General features: G+C 39.7%; 1 protein-coding gene across 1 annotated transcript in view; it reads right to left on the reverse strand.

Annotated features, from left to right (window-relative positions):
* The window catches only part of MTMR7 (myotubularin related protein 7), a 38,226-nt gene that overhangs the window by 6,007 nt on the left and 15,174 nt on the right, over positions 1–17,045 (reverse strand). Inside the window, exons 4-11 of the mRNA XM_026033638.1 lie at positions 16,222–16,384; positions 13,616–13,773; positions 12,308–12,436; positions 11,285–11,419; positions 6,932–7,064; positions 3,086–3,195; positions 697–822; positions 53–102 (exon numbers count right to left, since the gene is read on the reverse strand). Coding sequence (XP_025889423.1) covers positions 53–102; positions 697–822; positions 3,086–3,195; positions 6,932–7,064; positions 11,285–11,419; positions 12,308–12,436; positions 13,616–13,773; positions 16,222–16,384 — 1,004 coding nt within the window. The remainder of the gene's footprint in view (positions 1–52; positions 103–696; positions 823–3,085; positions 3,196–6,931; positions 7,065–11,284; positions 11,420–12,307; positions 12,437–13,615; positions 13,774–16,221; positions 16,385–17,045) is intronic.

The raw sequence follows: 17,045 nt of genomic DNA on the forward strand, positions 1-17,045 counted from the left end.
AGACACTGACTACATGAAAAAATTATGCAGAAAAGCCTTAGCACAGCCTTACCTGTGGTTAAATTTGTGACCAAAGGAAACCCAATCTTTTTCAATTAGCACCTAAAATGAGAACATTGCATTCAGTGTTGTGGAGCAGTTGTGAGCTGACACATGTTAGAGCAGGCAAAAGAATGATGTAAGCAAGCAGTATTGGAACCCCACTTAATTTTTAGAGGAAGAAAAGTGAGAGGAAGAATGAGATAGGCAGTATTTGAATCCCCTTTAGAGTAAGTAGAAGATAAATGATCAATGAACACTGCTACCAACACAAGAGAAAGTAGCATTTCTGGTTGCTRCAGACAAGATGTCAGTATTTCATCACAATTGAAACAAGTTGGATTCATCATTTTCTAAGCTAGACTCTAAAAATGTTCCAAAATGTTCTTTTCCAGATGTGAGCATTGCCAGTATTATCATCCCTAGATGTTTTAGTAGAGCTGATACGCTAGCAAAGGGATGCCGCAAAGTTGGCTGCTCACTCCCATCTAACCAGTGGGGAGCACACACTTCTGATACTCAAATCTTTGCTAAGACCTTCAGTTATGGTTTTTGTAAGCAAAGTTTATTTTCTCTTAGAAAGAAAGATACTCATCTTAACATGCCTTTAACTGATGCCATAAGGCTTTTATTTACTCTATAGAACAGCCYGCTTACCATGAATCCCTTCATGGTTCTGTAATACGGATCCAACAGAAGGCTCGCTACGGAGCAAACCTGGGCTGTCCTATCCCAGCCATCAGAGCAGTGAACAAGCACACTCACACCTTCCTCAGCCACAGCCTGAGAACACAGAAAGGCAGAGAGGTATCACAGGCAGGGGGAAAGGCCAAGGGGAAAGAGAGCAAAAAGCGAGAGCAGCACGTAGGGTAATAAGCTGAGCTAAGAATTGTGAAATTTTTTTTTTTTAATTTTTTGCTGTAGGCTTCCTGAGTGATCCTGAGCATTATTTATTCTCGTTTGCAAGGGTGACTCTCATGCATTCCTATGCAATGTGGTGGTGGCCTCATCACCCTTTTACACTYGAGGGCAGAATCGCAGACTCTCAGAACAGTTGGGGTTGGATGGCACCTCTGGAGATTATCTCATCTAACCCCTCTCTCAAGCAGAGTCTTCTAGACCAGAATTATACCTGCATGGAATAATTAAATATCCCTTCTCTTATGAATATAGCATATATTCATTGTTTTGTAGAACTTGCTTAGAAAATCTCATTTGTAAAGKGGGATGGTCATACTCCCCTATTGCTTAGATACACTAACAGTATAAACATATTGAAAAATGTTAGGTGCTTAGCTCTTGTGGAACCTGAAAGCAAATCCATTCYCAAAATATACTGATAGAATCATCAGGAAAATAGCTATAACAATTATCATTTTAAGTAGTCTACTGTATACATGGGGATCCAGACCATGCAACTCTGAGAGTCATTAAAGTCCGTTTTGTATCACTGCCAGAAYGAGTGGCTACATAAAGCAGATTCAGATACATCCACATGCTCTGACCCGTATACCAGCAACAGAGAGCACCCCTGCATAGTGCTTTCAGTTTCCCACATTGATGGAAATGTGAGGAGCCTGTTTCTGATGCCAGAGCTAGCTTGGATGTTGCTACGCTGCCCTTCACTCGCTGGCCTCTAAAGAAGATGTACCTGGAAATACTGGAGGGGAAACCTGTGCTCTGTAACTAAGAAGCGAGATCTTTAAGTAAAATTTTAATGTAAATGACTGTGAAGGGAGGAGGATCCCTTTTATATGCAATCAAAGAAGGGACGGTTCTTAACTGAGTTCTCCAACATCTGCATTATTTTTGGAACTTGAGGGTTTTAGATTTTTCTTTTTTTTTTTAAACATAGTATTTTTGCCCTGTGTCATTTCCAAAGGAGAATTTAAAAAGAGGAGGAAAAAACTAGGTTAGGAAAGACACTGCTTAGAAAAATAAGCACTTAGGTTAAGTTTGGGCTTAAAAAGGAACAGGGAGTAATAATAAGATATTTATGTTTGTCTCAAGAGAGAAGTAAATTTTTACCAAAATAGAACCCTTGTGGCAAAAGACCAATAGTAGAGAACTGAAAGTTGTACAAATAAGAACGGGTCAAAATGAATGTGACATATGGACAAAAAGAATAGCTATTTTGGGACATTATTTTAAGACTAGTACTAGAGGAAAGTTGGCAAGAGCTAGGTCTGAATGACTTGAATCCTGTAAGCTAATGAAATCTAAGAGAGATAGGAGAAATATTAGTGGGTATTTAGCCTGCTGTAGGTTTTCCGATAAGAAACTGCAGTTGCCTGCTAAGTAGGAAGAAGCAAAGCAAGAAAGCAACACAACCCAGTTACTGAGAAGGGAATGTGTAGCAGGTCATGTGAATAAAATTGTAATAATAATCTTAAAAATAAGAACTGAGTCACTGAACTTCCAGGTTAAAGGAAGGGGCTTCTAAAATTAAAATCACTGATAGCAGATAATAAATATCTACATTATTAGGAGAGAGAATTTCATATCAGACCCAACTACACTTTTCTGAAACATTTATCAAGGATGTAGGAGTAGAAGCTGCCCTAGATTTTGGAACTGGTTTAGGAAGTGAAGTTAGCGGAGTGACTAAACAACCCAGGTGATAACCCTATAGCTAATATTCCTGTGTTACAACTGTCACCTGAAGAAGTAATTCTAAAACAGTAATGTTCAGCAAAGGGAACAGCCAAACAACCATGGAGGTGAGGGAAACAAGGACAGAAACACTGATAACTGCTGCAGGGGAGTAAAGCAGGAACATTYAAGACATAACAAAACATAGCTTTAGTAAATTTAGGGTCTTCAGTGAAAAAAAAAAAAAAGAAAAAATCCCACAATTTTTAAAAATTTATTAGCAAAATGTCCACATGGCAACAAGAGATCCTAATGTATAATACCTTACAGGTCAGGATTTTTTTCTGATCTAACTTCATTCAAGATAACTGAAGCTACCCACAAGGAGAGAATCTGGTCCTCACTTCCTGCATCTGGTTAGTCCAAGTTTTGTTTCTCATTTGATGTTCTTTACCTTTGCAATAAAGATGCCAGCGTCCATAATGGCTTTGATGTGCTTCAGCCAGCCAGAGTTCTCTAGGCCCCACAGAAAGTCACTCATAGAAGGCGACTTCAGCTCACAAACTGTAAAATAAGCTGCATGTTAAAAGCACAGTAATTTAAACTTACGTTTAAAGCAGAGTTATCTGTTAGCTCATCCACCCTCTCCTCTTTAAGGACACTCTCTTAAAGATACTAATCTCATACTAAGCTCTTTCAAGAAATACAATGAAATTTTCATCTTTTTTCCTGAACACTCATGCATTACAATACTACTGTATTTCCTGAACTCATTTGTGAATTAATAATGTCTCAGTAAGACTCTCATCTTCTGGAAAAAGGCTGATTTTTTTTTTTTTTTTTTTTTTTGGGGGGGGATCCGTTTTGGCCAGTGGCAAAACTTCCATTTCCTTCAATACGACCAGAACATACTTTTATGAGCCCAATTTGGAGCTCATACTACAGCTGAATATATCTAACGGTCTTGATTCCTCTTAATTCAGAGACAAAATAGCCCAATGTGTCCATATAAAATCTTGCAGTCTTGGTACAGAGGGCCTCTTCCAGATGTTTGCTTTTTGAAAGATATTTTTAAAAACGCAGATAGCAGCAGTGGGAGCAAACAGCCTCTCACATGATTAATGCTCCTGGGCAGATGGCAGCACGGCCAATTAGTAGCCGGATTCCAGCTGAAGCTGCCGTCTCTGTTTACGAAAGTCCAAGGTAAAGTTGAAACAGTGCTTTGCTCATTCCCACTCCCAAATGCGAATCAATATTTACCCACCACTTCACTGAGCAAAGTCCAGGCTGTCCTAAATGAAAGGCACACACCAGACATTTCAGAGGACTTCGCCTACCCATCGGGACCTTAGTGCTGAGTTTAGTTCTGACTTCCCAAGCGAAGGGAAAAACCCCTTCCCTGTCAGCCCAACATCATGGAGAAGCCCATTTGGGCTCACCCCAATGCAGCTGCTAAAACAGCAGGGCCAGTCAGCACCTGCACTCGCCTCTGCACTGAGAACAGTCCCTGGGCAGCCTCTCCTGACAAGAACAAATATTATTCTGAGGACTCTGTGCACAAGATCAAAATTAATTGCAAGTATCATTATATCCAGCTTTTTTTTTTTTTTTTTAATGCAAATTCAGTATTCTTCTAAGAGCAGTACGAAGCAGCAGGGACATCTGTCAAATGGTTTCTTTTCCAAAGGAAATTCCAGCACTGTGAAACATACTTTTGTTCCAGGATAAAGTGAAATATCACTTCTTTTTTGGAGAACACAAATTCTGAGAAAAATACTATCCATCATCCTATAGATTTAGTCATTTCATAATGCTTATAGATAATATTAAATGACAGTAAATACATATTAGTGCTAATATAAGTAAAACTCTCAAAATAAAAATTAGTAAAATTATAAAGTTGAAATCAAATCTTTTTAGTTAAGAAATTCTTGACATTATTATGAATATAATTTAATTCAATGAAGAAATTTCACATGAAGAAATTTCACTGAAATCARTACATTCCTAATAAAAGTGGAAATGGAGAATTTTCCCATGGAAAACYGTATAATCAATTTTTTTTTGAAGTTTCGTTAGTGCTGGAAGCTTTTTAAGACTGCRTACTGAACACAAGCTGCAGTTTTCCATATGAAATATATATATTTCCCTTGACCCGCTCATCTGCCTAATTCCAAAAAAAACAAAAGACCTTTGCTATACTTCTGTTACAAGTCAAGCCTATTATGGCCTTTGATCTTCTCCATGCAATATGCTTCACAGTGGCAATTAACACATTATAAGTGATTTTAATTTAAAATGGGGCTGATTATAAATGATTTTAATCAGCCCCATTTMTCTCTTTAAAGATTGTGTGCCCAATAATACCTCACAACATATTAAGTCAACAAACATGTTTTGCAATGTTTGTAGTTTAATATTTTATGTTAGAGATTCATCYAGATATATTTAAATAGCCCTCAAAGTAAACTTAAAGGTGTATTATATGTGTATTACTAACATCTTCTGCAGATCTTTTGATTCTGGTACCCTTAGTGTGTACAGGTCAGGCAATGTGTAATTTTAAAGGTCACAGAAGMAGCAGCTAAAGGGACACTTCTATCAACTGGAAAATAGAAAACCTGTGTGGTATCTTACACAAGGAAAAGCCCGCTCATAAACTGGAATCCATAAGATGCAATTTGATGTTTGAAATCACAGACTTCACTTCTCTGATCCTAATCTTATCAGTCAGGTTTCTACATAGGTGATTTCAACACAGTAAATATAAAACCTATGAAARAATAGGCTTTTTCAAGTCTGTGGTTCGTTTAAAAATGGATGCAAAAATGTTCTGTTCCCAAGCAGCATGAAGTTTTAACAACATTAGAAATTATCTTGTTACATACCATTTTGGGTATGGGCCCATCTGATGAACTTTTGGCTCTAAAATAGTACATGGCACTGTCCCGTGCCACCAGGGGGGTTGTTTACTATCCTAACTTTAATGGACTCCAACTAAACAAATAGCAGGACAGGTTTATTCAGCTGTCTTCCYGTCTGGCCAAATGAGATTTTGTAGTTAATTAAAAAATCTCTTACTTTTCCAGTTCAAGATCCCTTCGATCAAGGAGTTAAGCTCAAGAAGATACCTTCAACATGCTGAAGGATGTTGAGTTGATCTCAAGTGCCAAGTAGYGTTACGTGCACATGTATCGGTCATGAGCAGAGCCCTTCTGCACAAGTTGAGCATGTTTACCAATCCCAGGCCACAAATGCCTCCCCAGACAATCTTGGAAATGTTGGTGGCCAAGGATGACAGGAGAAGGTGCCTGTCTTCCCCTTGGTTATTCCCCTCGAAGTATCTCAACAGAGAAGCTGGACCTCATGGAAAGGTCCGGCTTTCCATGGCAGCATTCCTCAAAGGCATCCGGCCCTGGCAGCTCCTCTGTGCAGGGCAGGAGCAGCCGTGGTTGACCCGTGTCACCACAGCTAGATCACGCTGATCCAACAGGTGAACGAATTGGTTTTGTGTCTTCTGCTGATGAGACACGTGGAGTAAACACTGGGGCTCTGGGGATTACTTTTTACTGTTTGCTTGTTAAAACAAAACAACAAATTTTGGGTCAAGGATTTATTCTTCCCCCTTTCCCAGAAGGCCTCTAAACAATAATGTAATCCAAATACTAAGTGGCAGTTCAGATGTGCTAGCTTATACACTGCTCAGTATTTATAAAATAATCACTACTTCTGTTCAGAAACTAGGAATGGTTACACCCACTGACTGAGTTCTGCAGATACACTTGAAGTGCCATGTGTATATATGCTCTATACAGAGCATATGTAGATTTCTATTAAAATTTACGGGCTAAAATGCTGAGTTATTTACTGACCAAGTAAGAAAAATCATCAGAGTTTTAAAAAATATCCTGTATTTTACTACTGTAAGAGTCATATAAGTCATAAGGCTTTTTGGGGGTTTGTTTGTTTTTGTTTTTCCATGATACCATCAAGCTGTAAGCCACGAATGAAAAAGGAGGAGAAAAGAAGCAGTAGTAAGGTATAGAGAGCTCTTAATATGTCTACCATTAAAGTAAATGGTATCTGGGTTTCATGAGTGAAACAAGGTGTTTGTGCAGTCAGGAGAACATCACGTTTTGCAGCAATGGTCCATTGCACAAGTTCCATTAGCCAGAAGCAGCAGGGAGACACAAGTTCTGCTTTCATATCAGTTTTCAGCATTGCTGTTTTCAGAGAAGTTACTCTGATTTGTATGAGAATCAAGTCTTTTCTCTATTTTCTAGTAAAAATAAAACCTCACCTTCAAGCATTTTTTGCAGACTGCTTCTCATGACGTGGATGTTCTCAATGCCTATGAACTGAAACTTGATGTTAGAATAGTTGTCTTCATTTTCATATCCCTTTCCCGCTGCTCTGTTTGCCATTGCATTGAGCTGAAAAATCAGAAAAGCGAGGTGAAAAACAACAGCAAACAGGCTCACATCAAAATAAAGCTCATGGTCTACAGCAGCAAAGCAAAGTGATTGAAATTGAGTATAAATAGGAAGCGTTTATCACAGTGTCAACAAAACGAACAGCAATGGGGGCTCTGTTTGCAGCACGTGGCAGTACAGCGGGTTGCTCAGGCTCTGGCCTCAGTGTCACCCACTTTGTCACCAGCTTTACCAGTGAAGATGGACACTGCACAGTYTAAATAGGGCTCTTCCATAGGCTCTGCTGCAAGAACATGAAGGTTATTTGTTRTTAATCTCATTTTGTTTTTCATGAGCGTTGCCTTTACTAACAGAACACATCCAGAAGATGGCAGTGTCCTATCTGCCATGCCCCTGGCTTTGTAATGTATTTACATTGTTCGTCCTTCCCCAAATTAGGTGTCTGACTGCTGAAATTATCACAAGGTGGATCTGGCACACTTCTTTGAAGCTTGCAGTAATGTCACAGCAGTGTCTCCCTAGCTCGGCAACAGCTCAGCTCCACYTGCATAAGACAGCAAAAGATCTGAGCTGACTAAATGACCACAAATATTTTCATCTGTAGTGCAGCCCTATGAAATATTTCACTGTGCTTCAGCAGAAAAATACACTGAGCTGGAAGCAGGGATTTTGCCTTTGAGTCCTCATATGCTTCCCGTGCTGGGAAAGTGCCTAACTGCTGCCTCACCTCAGTTCTCTGGAGTGAGAAGTTCAGGGATTCTTATGTTTCTTTCCTCCTTGAGGGAATTTTGGAGGAAAAGCAAATGAACTGCCAAGCATGCTAGACCCGATTCTGGTCTCCAGACTAAAAGCCAAAGCTGATATAAATCCCAAGAATAACCTTTATCACCCTATCTTTTTTCTTTTTTTTCCTCCCCCCTCTAAAGCAGAATCTCACTGTCCAGTAGTCCAGAAGAATTGTCTTTTTGAATAAAGTAGCTGCTTGTATGTGAAACTCTCTAACTTCAAAATAATTACCACGGCTYCAGATGTAGTTAAAAAGTCTACTTTACAGAACTTCTGTGCCTCCAGGCACAGCAAACAGCATCTGCTCAGGAAAGATCTAAGACTAAAACAACAGTGAATATTGCACTCCTGGATTGAAGTGCACTAGTAGATTTTGGTGAGACCCTTTGAGGCATCCATTGGACAAAAAATGCCTGGTCCTCATTGCAATTATAAGGAACTTTTATGAAAAATAAAAAGGAGCTCTCTTTTACATCTTCTCTAGGAGATAAGAGACAAGGGAAAAATTATTTCCAGTTTACTGCTGATTTGCGTCTTCATTGGTCACTTCTGAAATCCACAATAATATACGTCCATGCACAAGTAACGGTGSCATGGTGCATACAGGCTTTTGCTATCTCCACCCCAAGCACACAAGTCTCACCATTAAATTTTAATTTGGAAGTGTAGGATTTTCTTCTGCCAAGGCATCTTCAACTAAGATAYTCAAGGAGTCTGGCTTTTTTATATGACGAGTCAAAATTCTCTTCGGGAGAAGAGAAGGCTGAGAGGGGATCTGATTAATGTCTGTAAGTTCAGGAAGGGAGAATGCAGGGAGGAAGGGGACAGGCTGTTTTCACTGGTGGCCAGCGACAGGACGAGGGGTAATGGCCACAAGCTGGAGCACAGGAAGTTCTGTCTCCAGGTGAGGAGCAACTTCTTTACTGTGAGGGTGACAGAGCAGTGGAACAGGCTGCCCAGGGAGGTTGTGGAGTCTCCTTCTCTGGAGGTCTTCAAAACCCGCCTGGATGCCGCCCTGTGCCACATGCTGCAGGTGTGCTTGAGCAGGGAGGTTGGACTAGATGATCTGTAGAGGTCCCTTCCAACCTTGAATATTCTGTGTTTCTGTGAAAATGAGTTGATGTGGATCAAATTTGAGCTCTTTGCTTTAAGAGGGAAAAGCTAAAGAGAATAGACTTTTGCACCATTATAATTTACTTTTAGGGGCACAGTGAAACAGATGAGATTGCTTTTTAATTCTTATTTTCTGTCCCCTTTTGAAATGCAAAAATAGTCTTTTTATTTATCTTCATAGTGTTTTTCTGAATCATCCATTGCTGTGAGTTCAATTTAGCAATAGAAATGCTTAGCTGCAGTTGTGGACCATGGTTACTAGCTGCAGCACTGCATGAATTTCATGGTACAAGAGAAGGAACTTTTTTTAATTCACTCAGAGCCTGCATAGAACTGCTCTTAACTTGTAGTATGCAGTTAAGGAAAATGTGCAGGCAGAAAATTTTCCAGKCAACCAACTGTCTACTAATCTTTGGTGATCACTGAACAATAAAAAAGTTATTGCCTGTGAACAGCATGTTCTTTAAGAAGTCTCAGAGAGTTCTCAGTATGACTTGCTAGGAGAATATAAGTTATCTGTTGAATTCTGCTCTTTCTCTTTTGAAGTAGGTGTCAGTGTTCTAATATAAACAAAATGAAGCAGTGTGTCTATACTAACAGAGCTTTGGGGAAGAAAAATAATTCTGTGTGCATATTTCTAAGTTACCACCAAATCCTGAAAGCTTAAATGAAAATAATCTAGCCTTAACTGACTTAACATCAATACTGTAATGCTAAAACTTCCTCTGTAACCCAATAATTTTATGATAGTAATCCTTCTTTATTAAAAGCTAATACAACATAGCTCTCTAAAAATAATAGGCTAAATTTGCAAGGCTTTCTGACACTCAGTTATTTTAAGTATTATCAATTGCCAAACTTTGCAGCTGCCACAATATTTACTAACAAGTTTTCCACATCACTATCAAATTCCATCTGTTAAAGTAGTTGTCCTAAATCTCCTAAAATTGTGCCTGTCCTAGCTTAATCTCAGCAGAGATGAGAGTACAATCTCTAGGGGAACAAACCTCACTAGACTTTTCATGCAGCCTTCGTTAGTGTGGAGGAGAACTCAGTAGTTTCTTTCTGTAGAGTTATAGAAATAATTTGCTTTTCTCATATGCAGCAAGTAAGTTGACATTAGCTTCTTCTGTAAACACACAGAGTAAGGAGCAAATGGAGAAAGACTGTTGGCAAAGTAAAAGCTCTGCATATGCTCATTCTGGTATATTTAAATGAAGTGGAATCAAAGCTTAGCTTCACAACCGAGTCCTTTGCACTGAAGATTGTCAAGCACGACATGGATAGAATACAAAAAGCATTTGGGAATGTAGAATTGAAGGTGCCATTAATAATCATAATTTTTGAAAAAAAAAACTGTTCTGATGAGAGAAGAGGCATAAAGGTTTGAACATCCAAGAGCAAGAGACAACCTTKTACTAGCTCAATACCTTACCTTTAAGGCCTCCTGAGGAATGCCATAGCAGCATGCACCAAAACATACCACTTCCTACATGCTCTGGATTTATACATTCATTTATACTGCATAGGAACAGCAGCGAGGCTGTATCTTGGCACCTAGATTCATAGGAGCTTTGGCAAGTTGGGCCATTCTCATAGTGCAGGCACAATTAAGTAGGATCTGGGTTTACAGACTTCTTCACATCAAAACAGGTTTGGGAAGTCTTTATTAGCTTCYAACCTTCTTGAGATCTTTATTGAGTACTTTTATTTTTCTAAAGCTTTTATTTTGGCCAAAGACTTTAGCCAACTGTTTAGTCAGCAGTCGCTATTTACCATGTTTCAGAATCTGCCTCAAAATCACAAAAATGCTAGACAAATGCAAAGAAAAATCCTCCTGAATTTTTGAAACTGAAWAAATGTATTTTCCTTAGCCCTTGCTGGGAAGACTTTAGAACAAGAACATAGAGGTTTGCAGCATTACAAACAACAGAAAATACAGTTTGTAACATGAATTTATTTTTCACTGGCCTTGTCAGGAATGTAGTTACTGTTGGCTCGTGTATGTGTGTGTAAGTGTATGTGTGTGGAGCATTCTCTAACATTCTCTAATCTAACAGTTACTACTCTCAGCTATTTATTTTTTTGTATCAGCATGTTAAGAACAAAAGAGAAGGGCTCAACATAAAGAAAAAAATATTTAAGAAATGAAACATAGGCAAGCTTCCTAGTTAAGAGTCCTCTGGTAAATCCACATTTATATTTACTCACAAACAACCAAGACCACAATTATCACTGTTATTTGGGTTATGAATCTTCSCTAGTATATTCAGCCCACATTCAGTCTTACTGAGTATGTGCAAGGAATTTAATGTACTCACTTTGGGCCGAGTGTCAACAACATATAAGAAATCACTTCCTGGATTTGCTTTCCTAATGGCCTGGAGCATCTGTTCATCTTCAAGGCATCGAGCACTGAAGCCAGATAAAGGTTGGCTGCTCCTACATATGGAGGCCTGTGAAAGAATAGACAAAAATCAACATAATTACTAAGCAAAAATGACTTAGCATCCCAAAACATTTCAATGAACAGCTCATTTAGCTCTTCACTGTAGGTACAGAGTTACATGGGAAGAGCAAAGTGATAAAAACTCATTACATACTAATAAACATGAATGGTTTTTGGAAAGGCAAGAAAATATTTACACACTGAAACACCAGCGACTCAGGCCTAGTATTGAATCCAGACTATAAAGCTATTTTAGAACAGCATGCTTCCCTGACATGAGGTAACTGCTGGTTATGGGCAACAAGAACAGCACCAGCGTCACAGGGGCCCATCAGCGCGGCGAGCGTCCGGAGCCTCCGCGCTGCCGCCGACTGGATGGCCCCGCACAGGAGCTGCATCCACGTGCACTGCTCTGTCCCTTGGGAAGTCCTGGCCACCCCCAGCACTGCTGGGAAAGCCCTCGCCGTGCAGCTGCTTGTCTGGGGTGAAACAGGAGGAGATATCGCACATGCAGATCCCTCGAGAGCGCTCACGGGACGTGGCTGTAACTGGCAATAAGAGCTGTGCTAAGCCAGGCCCTAGAGGCCCAGGAGGCCAATGTGAGGCATGCAGAGCAYGGGATCCCGCCATCCAAACATTCCTTTAGCTCTGCTACCAGAAACAGAAGAGCCAATAGCCTAGGTGCAGRAGCTGAGTTTAAGTTACTACATTCAATACCCATCAATGAACCAACCGCAAGTCCAATATGTGCCCACTGACAATATGTTCAAACCACACTAGCCACCTTTTAAGAAAATCTTAACTAAGCACTGATTTTTAATAAATACTTACTAGAAGAATTAAGAAACTTGGACCAAAACAAGCAAACACTCCAAAGCTACAAATTCACACTTACATTGTTATCCTTGTAATAGTAAGAAAGAGCTGGGAAACGTCTTCGGCTCCGAAATTTAGAGCTCCCCACTATGATGTGTGCAGTTGCGGATTTTGGTACATACACTTCTGTAGGATACGAGTCACAGACCTGCAAAAGGAAGCTCTGTTCACATGGGCTACAAAATGCAGCTAGTATTAGCCATCTTCTCTGCAAAACCAAAATASTCCCCCAAAAACTCTAATCTTAGGAAATGTTCCTTAATCCTTGTATAAACCGCAGACTGTTTTTTACATCCATCTCCCGAAGTGGACAGATATTCCCACTACGTATTCCCATGTTAAACAGATGACAAAACTGAAGCAGAAAGATTGAAGGGCTATATATTTCCCCATGCTAAAGAATGTCAAATGCCTCATTGAGAACGTGCATGTAGTGACCAGAGTCAGGCTTATGTTGTAATACAGGGTTTACAACAGCTTTTACAACAGCTGCTTCCTTAATAGCACAATTTGGAAGTAAACATGAGAATGGGTGAGGTTCCTCGACATCCCTRTTATAATGAGGACACTGTAGAACGAGTGAATCTGGGGCAAATAATGGAAAAAACAATAGCAACTTGARGAAAATAAATTTATCAATATGAAACGGAGATACTGACAGCAATGCCGACCAGTTCCCAAAGGAACCCAGTGAGGGAGACAGAACTGCCCAGAAGTTTTCCTGGAGACATGGGAACACAAGTGTGATCCCTATCAAATTCATTTCTCCTGGTCCTGTCAGGGGCATCCTGGCTGTGTCCAGCATCTCCCTGGCACTTCATGAGACAAAGGAATTTGGAATCAGAAGAAGAAATTCCATTCTGAGAAAGCTGAAGATATGTAATAGAGGAAAGAAAAGACAGGCCTTGTGGTTAAAGAGGCCACTGTGGTAAACTTCATTCTATTCATGTGTCATTTTTCCCGCACTTCATCATAGCAGAGGTCAATCGTTTTCTTTCCGCTGGTTTTAACAAAATGAAAACAAACCCTGACAGCATATTCAGTCTCCKCTGAGAACTTCCCTGGTGTTCCTTAGCATGGACACGTTCCAGCGACAGGCCCAGGGAAGCACGTGGACAAGCTCCCTTCAGAAAACATTTTGGTTATTATTTCTCACAAGTAATTAACGTTCTAGGGACTGCAACCGTGCAGAACTGATTTCTGCATGCACAGCGTATGCGTGARCAGCACGGAGCACAAAGGCATCCTCTGTCTAAGCACAAGGGCAGGCCCCAGTCACACTGGTTCACTTTACACTCTCTGCAAGAGAAAAATCACAGCAACTCACTCCATAGTCTCTGTTTACATCGCTGATCTGCCAGTAATTGTTAGGGATGCCCATGCGGTTATATTCTGCACTGAGGTCCACAAGCTTCCAGCCTCGTTCTCGTTCTTCTTTATCTAATTTTGGGTTGAAGGAGAAACAATATAGCTCCTCATATTTTACTGAAAGAAAAGAAAACAGAACAGTAAGCTTGAAATTGCAGTTCCTGTTGCTACTCAGGATATTTGTATGTCACAAGGGCATGTTTCATCGTACTTATGAAGCTTCTTATGACTTTCACACCAACAGATTTCCAACCTTATAAATAATCTAGATTGTAGACTCTGTCCTCTCTCACTTCATAGTTCCCCACTGATACAGGAGTTTCATAATATAATTGAAATAGTAAATATTTAAGTTTATTTTCTAATATAATGTGCTTACTAAACAGACTTTTAGAATTCTACACAAATTATACATACTAAATCAATAACAGCTACAATAATAATAATTAGGAAGAAGACTTCCATCTTGTATAGGAAGCCTTCACTCTTATTTTGAATTATGCATTTTTAAGGTGTATTTTAAGATATATTTTGCAGTTAAACGAATCCTGTATGCAATATGAAAAATAAAATAGGAGCATAAAGGAACAAAACTTTTTGTTAAGTCTCCCAGCAAAGTAAGGAAGGCCAGCAAAGTCATTACTGAAGGGAAAGGAGTAAGAGAGGAATACATTTCACATGTTGTTTGACAGCTTGAACTCCTCCTGTATTCTGTGCTTTCGAAATTCTCTCATGGTGTAGCTTAGGAAGAGAGTCTGATTTATTTTTCACTTGCTAACAAAGTCTGAACATAATCCATAAATCCAATCTGAGCACATTTTAATGAGGTAGCACYCATTTTTTATGTCTCTGTGCCAAAACCATCTGGGTTTTCTCTGCAGCTGGGCACACACACTGAAGTAGTGGGAAGCTCTCAGAAAATGCAGTTACTCCAAAATACCCAGGTTAATTACAACTAAACTCTTACTCAACATCACAGATACGGTATCTATACGTTATAGTATCTATAGATGGTAACAGAGTTGTTCAAGTACAATAGTCAGTGCCTTAAAGCTCAGTTATCAGCTATCTTCTGCTATGCTGCCATAATCTTTCACAGCTATTTTGCTATAAATATATGCAGTTCTGATGCTAGACCCATAAAAAATGTTCTGGTCAGCCTGCTTCCCAGGCTGCCTAAGCAAAAATGCTAAATTCTGCTGCCAGCTTCACCTGTATCAAATGCTATTAACAGCTAGAAAGGATAGTATCGAGTATAGATTTGCTCCYTCAGTGCAACTGGGCCATGTCACAACATAGAATATATTAAGCAGGTACATGGGATCACTGAGGTTCAGCCAAGGTGAAATGAATGAGAACAGGCAGAGAATGGATAACAGAGCCAGCATCAGTCAAAACTTCTCCTCAGGGAGGCRAAGACACCTCATAATTCTCAGTAACTTTACTACAGCTTTACATAGCAGAGCGCTGTCAGCACACATTTTGCTCAGCCTGCAGTCAGGACCTTCTTTCAGCTGTAGCCCAGCAAGGTTTTATCATTCCTCAACAAAGACTAGATGTTTTGCTGGAAAAGGGACTGTACTGTGCAAGGAGCTGATGCAAAGCGCAACTGCTGCCTCTTCTTCATTTGAGTGGTCTTGTCCTTTGCTGTCTGCCACTGAGCTTTTKTTTGTGGTCTGTCACTGTTCTTCTCTTTGGCATTTTATATCACATTTATATCAAAAGCCACTTCTGTGTGGCCCAAGCACAGCCATACTCACACATCTTCCTTGCTCCAAGACAGAAGCATTAAAGAACCACATTTTTTTTCCAGCCTACATGAACACATGTTTGCAGCTGCAGCCCAGGGAATTAATCCAGATTCACACTGGCAGAACCAAGGCTAACTTGTCTCGTTGTTTCTAAATTTCTCTGAATGCATCACCTAGCAAATCAAATTACACGTGCTGCACTGTACTTATTACTGTTCCYGCTATCCTAATTATAGAAGGCATTTTACATAGCTCAGTAACTGTGCTGCCTAACAATGCAGCTTTCCCCTTCTACTAGCAGCTAAAACTGGTATTCTTGCAAGATTAAAATTAATGCCAGTGTTATTGGATTTGTACAGACTGTGGTAAACGTGCTCTTTGCATACTGTTAAAATAGTAGTAAAGGACAAAAGTTGGTGCTTCTTTGCTCCAGCAGGAATATGAACACATACAAACAGAGACCCTTCTGTATATTTCTGAATTCGTATTTACACAGACATCAAATAACATAATATATTCAATGGTACATGCTCTAGAGTATGTTTTAAACAAACTTTCATGCTGTACTCAATGGAATGAGCTATTATAAGGCATATATATGTTACAAACTCTCTTCATTCTGTTTTATTCATTGTGCCATAAAGAATTACTTTAACATTCCCTCCTGCTCAAAGACCTTTGTTCTTATAATATATCTCCAATTCTGCTTAAAAGGTAAAGGATGAAGACGGCTTCCCCACAGCTGCATTTCTTTCACTGTATTCTCTCTCCTTAGGATAAGGATTGACCCTTTGGCCTTGCCTCCTGCCCATACCTGGTCGTGCTAGACGTATTAGGGAGATGTAAACGTCGTGGCAATCTCGCTCCTGAGGGATGACCAGCTGGATGACCTGGAAGTTCTTGCAGCGGATCAGCAAGGGGCAGCCGGTGGCGGTCGTGGCGTGCTTCTCAATGGAGGAAATCTGGCTGTGAAGAACCTGAAAAGGAATTGAAAGGGGTTATGCTAACTAATTTCTCTCTTTAATAGTGAAAATTGATTAATTGCTTAATTATTTATAATGGTCTACCAGGGCTGATACAATAGCTTCACCTGCTGTTTCACAAAATCCTCCCATACCTCTTATAGGTCTGTTACCATCTCCAGTGTTAGGCTCAAGAGGTGCCTGATACAAATTCTACGCACAAAGAAGCATTTCTGGAGCATTTCAGCTGTTCAAATATTAGCCAAGTCTCACATTATCCAACTGTTTTTTTTTTTTTTTTTTTTTTAACAGTAAGCTAATGGCTGTCTGAGAAAGAGCTCCTTTCATCCGTCTCTCGGTGAAAAGACGAAACAGCATCAATTACATAAAATTGTTCACAAAGTCTCCAGGCTAAAATACTGTGCCTCCTCATTGGCTTAATAGTAGTACTGATAGAATTGCAAACATTGCTTCAAATGAGATAAAACATTATATAAAAAATCAAGCAGGAAACAGTGAGACCAAGAGAAGACAGAAGTTAGCAATTTGTGCAAAACTGACAGAGGATTCACAAGTAAGAGTCACAAGCAGGATTATTCTGGAGCTGTCCCTATATTTGTGTACAGCGTCTGAGGTAGACATGCCCTGGGATAAATCCACCAGAATAATAACTCCA

Source organism: Nothoprocta perdicaria, unplaced genomic scaffold (assembly GCF_003342845.1).
Source record: "Nothoprocta perdicaria isolate Ctin4 unplaced genomic scaffold, notPer1 scaffold_13, whole genome shotgun sequence".
NCBI lineage: Eukaryota > Metazoa > Chordata > Aves > Tinamiformes > Tinamidae > Nothoprocta > Nothoprocta perdicaria.